This window comes from Arachis stenosperma, chromosome 9, assembly GCF_014773155.1.
Source record: "Arachis stenosperma cultivar V10309 chromosome 9, arast.V10309.gnm1.PFL2, whole genome shotgun sequence".
Lineage (NCBI taxonomy): Eukaryota > Viridiplantae > Streptophyta > Magnoliopsida > Fabales > Fabaceae > Arachis > Arachis stenosperma.
In genome coordinates, this window is record NC_080385.1 from 148,352,236 (window position 1) to 148,360,480 (window position 8,245).

An 8,245-nucleotide genomic window follows, 5' to 3' on the forward strand; every position below is an offset into this window, starting at 1 on the left:
ATAATTTTTTTTAAATAAATACAAAAAAATTTATGTAGATATTAATGATCTTATATTAAAATAAATAAATTAAAATAATTTCTATTACTGTTTTAATTTAAGAATATTTTTATATTTTATAATCTATGTTTTTATAACCAAAATATCACAAATCAGTTTAATTTAAATATAAATTATTGGATACTTTGTATACAATAAAATTTATTTAAAGTATAAGTTATATAACGATATATATCATATAAATAAATAGTAAACAAATATTTGGCGTTTGAATCTCATCTTGTATAAGTAACAATTCATTGGTTAATAACAAACTGTTAAATAAAATTTCAATTCGTAAGGAATTAATTCTTGATTTGTCAGATTAAAAATATCATAAAAAATAAAAAATAGTAACGATATATATATGAGATATGTTATGTTGCCAATAAAAGGTGAATTTGTATTATTTATTAAATTTAATTATAAATGTAAATACAATCATTATATATATATATATATATATATATATATATATATATTCCTGAATCTATTGAAAATTCTTTATTTATGGTTTCAATTTTCTAACTATCCCAAACAATTTATAGTCAGAGTCCAACCGAAATTTTGTTTTGTTTTTTATTAAATATTAAAAAGAATTCCAATCTTTTTAGGATAAGCAATTTTTAAAAAAAATAATTTCAGCTACAAAAAAAACCGCCTTAAATTAATCGTGTTACTTTTTTAGGAGTTAGTCTGATTTTAGATCGAGTCCTCAACAAAAAATGTATTAGCTTATTTTGGAAAAGAAAAAAAAGGCATTCGCTTGGTTCGAAAATTGACCTGCTTAATTCGCTATTTTTTCTGGTTAATCGAGCTAAATCGTCTAGATTTGTATTTTTACAAGTTTAATTTTAGAGTCGAATATTTATCTATTTAAGTAAAGTAAACGAGTTAGTCCGACGGATTTAACCCATTTTAACTATTATAATTAATTTAAGAACTAGCTCAGTTTAATTTTTATTGAATGAATTCTTAAATGATTCTAATTAATAATAAAACTTGTATGATCATATGCAAATAAATTCTCATATATAACAATTTAATTATCTTTTCTATTATATATTTTTTATTATATTTTGTGATTGAAAATTATCATTATGCTTCCATTTCTTAAAAATATTGAATTTTTAAATTTATATTTAAATTATATTAATTTTTAACTTTAATTCAAATTAATAGCAAACTTCTTATTAAAAGTAACAACAAATTTGAGATCTAATGGCGGCAACACTACTAGAAAACTAGTTATTACAGACGGATATTTCCGACAGATTTTATCCCACTAAAATACAGAAAAAATTTCAGAGAGATTTTTTGTCGGAAAATAAAAAAAATGGATTAGCATAAATTACAGACGGAAAAGAGAATCCGTCGATAATTCCGTCGGAAAAATTAATTTTTTTCAGTGAAAAATAATTACAGACGAAAAATCTGTCTGTAATTAAATAGACAAAATGCTGTGTTTTATTAAATTATTACAGACGAAAAATTCGTCTGTAATTTAAATTTTCCGTCAAAAATATATTAGAATAAGGAGATGAGTCACTTTACTTCCGAATACTTCTCTCTCTCTCTGTTGAAGCTCCATTGAAGATGTGACGTCCTCCGCTGTTGCCGTCACCGCCGCCACTGCGGCTCGCGTCGCACGAGCTCCTTCCACTGCCGCTCTCAATGCGTTTGCTCCTTTCGTCGTCAGACGAGCTCTCTCAGCCGTGCTCTTGTCTTACGAGCTCCCTCCGCCGCCGCTCTCGCGCTGCTTCTTCTCTCCTCGCCAGAGGTTTGTTATCGTCTTCTCTCATCGCTGTTAGTTCAGGTAGGCCTCCGCCTCCTTCTTGTCCCTAGCCCTAACCCTTCCATTGTGATTCTGTTCCGATTTCATTATCCCTAACCCTAACCCTGTCCCTTCCCTGTTTTTCTTAACCCTAATTCTCGTCCCTTAACCCTGATTTTCCGTTTGTTCTCTCTGGTTTAGAATTATGTTATGTGGATCGATTTTAATCCTAATTTTCCGTTTGCATGATAACTGCTATTACAATAATAAAGAAAGAGTGGAATATATTCTTAGCGTGGTGGATACTTTCCTTGAATCTACAACTTCCACCCGTGATTCCTCAGAAAACCAATTACATTAGAAAAGTATCTCTCTTTTAAAATAAAATGCGAGATTTAAATGCTTTGTTAATTAAGCTCGTCGTTTCTTGTTTGTTTGAATGGTTGAAGAGCAATCGACGAAGATAAGGAAGAAGATCGTACCACAGATTAAGACAACGCTGCTATCACTATCACTGTTAAAACCTACTCTTCTCTAATTTTACTGGTAAGTCAACGAAGACTAGTTAATTTAATTGTCAATGCTCACTACTGTTCGTTATTTCATTACTCACCGTTAAATTGATTTAATTTGCTAATTGCAATTGAAATGATGGTTGATGGAGAATAATGATAATGATAATGCCACTATGAACGAATATGATAGAGAGTAACATTTACAATGTGATCTCTCCTGCGACAGTTATTGGAAGAAGCATGAGTTATGGAAAGGACGACATAGAAGCTCCTCGGAGCTCCGATGACATCGACGACGGAGGCTCCTCCTCCAGTCCCTTTGATATTGCCAGAACAAAAGATGCTTCCGTTCAACGAATTAAGCGTTGGAGGGTATATCTCTATATCCCTTTCTCCTCTTAATAATTTTTATATTTATTCATTTTCTTTTTTCTTTTTAAAATTCAGTGTTTGATATATTATATTCATTTGAAAATAGAGGTACCAGTTAAAAAACAAGAAGCTGAAATATTTTAGGATTATTTAATTCTTAAGTGTTCTGGGATTTGTAGAGCAAGTTTATAGAAACCCCTCTCTCATAAATTTGCCATTGATTCTGAGGTCCACAGTTGTAGTTTTTAAGATATAAACTAGGTTCTTTCATTTATCTTCTTTAACTTCCCCCCCCCCCTTTTCTAACTATAAAATTTGACAAATTGAGAGAACAAGGACCTATCTACACATGAACGTTGCATTTGACTATTTTGAACTTTGAGGCATTGAAAAAAGTGAAGTAATTACATGATATAAGCTCCACTTAGCACAATATTTGGGATCTCTGGTTCTATTTATATCAGCTTGCGATTTGTGAATCTCTTCCAAAACATTGTACACCAGAGGATAGGAACAGGTGAAATTCTTGGGGGCTAACTTTGCTCTAGTGCCTTTGCTTTATCAAAATTGGATCAGCATCGTAGGAAGTGTTACATGGAATACTTTTCTATATTTACAAGGAACAAACATGTAGTTCTGTCAAGAATAACAACAGCACTCCAGGGTTCTTTCTGTACAAATAGAATCGGCAGAACATGTCAAGTTAATAATTTTGTTGCATTCAATGGAGGGGTAAGTGTGCTTACTAGCTTCTAAAACTTGTTATTAGCAATGGAGGTGTATCAAACTCTTGAATTAACTCAACTTTTTGCTAAGTTTAGGTGAACTCAATCTGAGTTTGATTATTTTGTACTTGCTCTTATTATTATTGTACAGGGTAAACCTCCTGATTGGCAAGATTTTGTTGGTATTATCACTTTGCTTGTCATCAATTCAACCATCAGTTTCATAGAGGAGAACAATGCTGGTAATGCTGCTGCAGCTCTCATGGCTCGTCTCGCTCCAAAAGCAAAGGTGTGGGATTCAATATATTGGAATTTATATTATATATATATATATATATATATATATATTGAATTAATGGATATTTGGATTGTTAATGTTAGGTTGCTGATGTGAAGAGAAATATAGAGAAAGAACAAGGTGCTGAAGTTTATCCAGCTGCACAACAAATGCTTATTCATCAGGGGAAAGTGCTTAAGGATGACACAACCCTTGAAGACAATAAAGTTGCTGAGAATAGTTTTGTGGTGATCATGCTATCCAAGGTGATTACTGATTGGTGTTATTCTACTTTTGGATTGAATTGTTGATTTGTTTTCTTTATGTGTTTCCGAAAGGTGGACGAAAGAGTACCCCTTCTTGGAAATCTTGGTTTTAATTATTTGAATTTATTGGGGAGAAAGAATATTAATAGGAAAACAATGGATTTGTTGCAGTGATGTGTGATAGAAAACTTGATGCTTTTGCTTGTGGTTGAGGAAAGGGAACAAGAGAAACCTTTCATGCTTTATTAGTATTTATTTACCTTTAGCTTATAGATTAAATATTTGTAATGATGTCATTGTAGAGTAAGGTATCATCAGGTGAAGCCTCAACTGCATCACCTGCATCCGCAAAACAGGTGAATACGGCTATTACATTTTCAGCTTATGATTTGTCTTTGCAACTACTTTCAGTTTTCTCTAACGCACCTTTTTACCTACTTATATATAAGTGGACTCTTCAAACGTATTGACTCTTGTTAACTATAACACATGGTGAGTTGATGTATATATGTTCATTCATGTTTTGTCTAGTCCTCTCAATGCACGTAGGCGACATGTATAAATGCTTTTGTCGTGCTCTCTGTGGAAGAGTTTATGCTGATATGTTTGGTCAAACAGATACTGAACGTCGATGTCATTTTTTTAATATCACCAGACGTAATAATAATATTCTGCAGTTTGGTTTCTCATTTATATATTATATTTTTATAGTTTCAAAATTTCCATTGTTCTTAGCTTCTTGTGTTGTTTCATTTGGATGTGACTTGCACGTTTAGGCAGCTGAACCGACGAGTTCTTTGCCTCCCACTTCATTGCCATCCTCAACATCTCAACCTCCTGCTTCAACTGTAGGACAGTGAGTTCATATCTGCTCGTCTCCAAGTTTCAATGCAATTGAATATTCTTTTTTCAAGTCTTTATGTAAAATTCTCTATCTCTTGCACTTCTCTTTGCAGGGGAGTATCCAATTCTGAGCAAAATCCTGTTACAACTCCTGCCAGGTGAGTATCTACCATTTTCTCTACCATGAACAGCTGTTTTGTACTTAAAGATAGTTGACTATTTGTGCCAACCTTGAAGCTTATCAGCTATCCTCTTGTAGACAAATATCTTATCTTGGTCTTCTGTGTCTTTGACACTGCATAAGATGAATATTTAGCTTAGTCATCATCAAATGTGGGTACTTAAATAAAGATTTTGTATATTCTGGTTGTTGCAGTGATGTGGCCGGCATTTATGGCCAAGCAGCATCAAACCTCATTTCAGGAAGCAATTTAGAATCGACTATTCAACAGATTCTAGACATGGGGGGAGGTAGTTGGGATCGAGATACTGTTATCTGTGCTCTTCGTGCAACATTTAACAATCCTAAAAGAGCTGTTGAGTATCTCTATTCGGTAAGTATTTCTCGAATTGTGGGTTTTTTTATTTGTTCATGTTAAATATGGATAATTGATACAACATTTATCTGTTAGGGCATTCCTGAACAAGCTGAAGTACCAGCAGTTGCCAGAACCCCCGCTATTGGGCAGGCAGCAAACCCTTCAGGTGAGGCTCAGGGTCAAGCTCAGGTTGCACCTTCTGGTGGGCCCAACACCAACCCACTCAACCTCTTTCCCCAGGTATATAGTAGCCATTGAGTATAACTTAAACAATATGAATATTGGGTGGTAAATTGGCAATATTTTGAACAGGGTATTCCCGATATGGGTGCAAATGAAAATGCGGGCGACTTGGATTTCCTGCGAAACAGTCAACAGGTATTTTTACTTTCATTGTTCAGATATGGGTATTATGTCACATCTTAAATTTATGTATTTATTATTTGTTGTTGTTGATGATGTTTTGACTTCTGAGATTGTTTGGCATTTCAGTTCCATGCCCTGAGAGCGATGGTGCAAGCAAATCCCCAGATTTTGTAGGTAATATTTGTTATTAATGTTTGGCATTTCAGTCTCCGGGTTTATTGCTGGTGGTTGCTTTCGTCGTTGCTCAGCTGGTAAGCCACCTAACCATTTATTATTATGTTGTAATTATCTTTTATCTCATCAGACTTGGTGATCGGTTCTATTATTGACTTGGAGCATAGTGGTAACTGGGATAGGTTCTTAGTCCACGGAGGTCAAAAGTACAAGTAAGTTTCTATTATTGAGTTGTAAAGATTTCAGAATTAAATTATTGTGACTATAATTGGAAGTTTCCTACCAAGTCTCCAGGGAATGCTTTTGTTGAAGGCGATGCTTCTAGTGCCAGCTACTTCCTCGCAGGTGCAGCTGTTACCGGTGGGACTATCAATGTGGAGCTTGATGCTGCTAATGCAACTTAGTTATCTATTAATATTTTAGATTATTCCATCTTTAAGTGCTAAGTGTAATTTGTGACATTCATGTAATATTGGGATGGTCATCTTTTTTTTTTTTGGGTATTTTTTTATTAAGACAATGAGATATTGGCCAATGATGTTGAAAAATAACATCCAATTTTATAGGTATCATGTAATGAATATTATGTTTATTTATGTGATTTTTGGTTTTCTTTTTTCAATTTAGTGTTTGATGGAGTAAATTTAGAAAACAAATATAAAGTATTCATTTTGCAATGGAAAAATCTAAAAAAAAAATTCTATTTTATCTTACTGACAGATTTACAGACGAATTTTCTGTCTGTAATCAGAATGGGATGATTTTCCAAAGTTCAAATTACAGACGGAAAATCTGTCGAAAAATCCGTCTGTAATTACAGACGAAAAATCCGTCGGAAAATCCGTCTGTAATTACAGACGGAAAATCCGTCGGAAAGTTCGTCGCTTTTGGGAAATGGATAGAAAATTTACAGAGGAAAAATCCGTCGGTAACTGCTAAAAATCCGTCTATAATTTTCCGACGGAAAAAAATCCGTCGGTAAATAATTTCCGACGGGGCTTTTACAGAGGGTCAAAATCCGTCGGTAACCAAAAATTTGTCTGTAATAAAGACTAAATCCGTCTGTAAATCTGTCTGTATTAATCCATTTTCTAGTTGTGCAAAAACCTTTTTTAAAGAAAACCCTTTGATTTGAGTTGTTTGTGAGATTTTTGATAATCGACATCTTGTTAGAATATTATAAGTTATTATTTATTAAAAATTTGCTAGCTAATTAGTCACAACTTTGAGACTTTAATCATTCTCTTACTTAACTTTAGATAAGTAATAAAATTGTGACAAATTACATTAGCTTGTTCGCCAAATTTGCTTCAAACTTTTCATGAATTTTTCATGAATTTATATACAGGTTAGCGATTAGTAGCAATATAAAATGAGGACGAAATAAGTACTACTATTTTTTCTCACAAATTATTAGCAACATGAAATAAGCGAGAAAAGTCTACCAGTTGTTAAGCGCTCACTAATTTCTCACTAAATAAGCTTTTGATTAGTGACTCAATTGCAACAAGTTACTTCTAAAATGTTCACGATTAGCTTTGTATTTGTTATAATTCTGCAACAGATTTTCAACGAGATTAGTGAGTAATTTGCTACAAAAATAAGTAGGATATAATTTTTGCTTTGCAAAAAGATTGCAATCGAAAAGTCACTCGCTAAATTAAAATTGCGATAACTTAGCAACAAATGCATTTTGCTCGCTAATTAGTGACTTGAAATTAGCAAACAAAGTGTGTTAGTTGTTAAGGGGTCACAAATTTTTTGCTACTGAGGTCCTAGGCGCTCAATATCCATATTTCCACTTAAGCGAATTAGCAAGGAATACTTCCCTAACTGATTAAGTGATTGGCTTAGTTAGACAAACAGAAAAGAGTGTTTTGGTATCCAAAGAGCATTAAACAGTAAATTAAGAATTTCAGAAAGAAAGCAGCAATGAGTTGGGAATAAAATATGGAGAAAACAGTTAAGGTTTCAGAGTTATCTATTTTCCGGATTGATTTTGTTTACTAACTATTTTAATCATGGAATATTTAATTTATGGCAAACTATATGTGACTAGACACTAATTACTTAGACCTTCCTAGTCTCCTCTAAAATTCATTAACTGCCAATTCCTTGGTCACTTAAATCCAATTAGAAGGTGATGATCGAATTCCAGTTTATATGCCACATGAATCCTAATTATCCAAAAATAAGGGGATTATATATCACGTATCCCGTTAAATACAAATAATTAGAAATTCAAGATAATATATTTTCAAGTTGTTGTTCAAGTAAAGAGCTTTTCTAAGTTTTACAAGAACTCAAATAGAACATGGGTCATACTTCTATTCCACCCAAATTCATAAAATAAAG

The 8,245-nt window shown here is 32.8% G+C and overlaps 1 protein-coding gene across 1 annotated transcript; it reads left to right on the top strand.

Annotated features, from left to right (window-relative positions):
- Positions 1-1,713: 1,713 nt before the first annotated feature.
- Positions 1,714-5,890, top strand: LOC130950063 (ubiquitin receptor RAD23d-like). Its single transcript, XM_057878623.1, has 13 exons — positions 1,714-1,855; positions 2,519-2,700; positions 3,165-3,217; positions 3,321-3,432; positions 3,577-3,714; positions 3,807-3,968; positions 4,271-4,324; positions 4,745-4,824; positions 4,925-4,969; positions 5,188-5,365; positions 5,444-5,590; positions 5,663-5,728; positions 5,843-5,890. Exons 1-13 carry the CDS (start codon positions 1,714-1,716, stop codon positions 5,888-5,890), a joined length of 1,407 nt encoding a protein of 468 aa, XP_057734606.1.
- The last annotated feature ends 2,355 nt before the right edge of the window (positions 5,891-8,245 follow it).

Bases quoted from the DNA above. Each gene is read 5' to 3' on its own strand.
- LOC130950063 (XM_057878623.1), top strand. From the start codon at position 1,714: ATGCGTTTGCTCCTTTCGTCGTCAGACGAGCTCTCTCAGCCGTGCTCT. The intron at 2,701-3,164 runs GTATATCTCTAT...TATTTATATCAG, and splicing joins AACGAATTAAGCGTTGGAGG to CTTGCGATTTGTGAATCTCT. The intron at 4,970-5,187 runs GTGAGTATCTAC...TGGTTGTTGCAG, and splicing joins CCTGTTACAACTCCTGCCAG to TGATGTGGCCGGCATTTATG.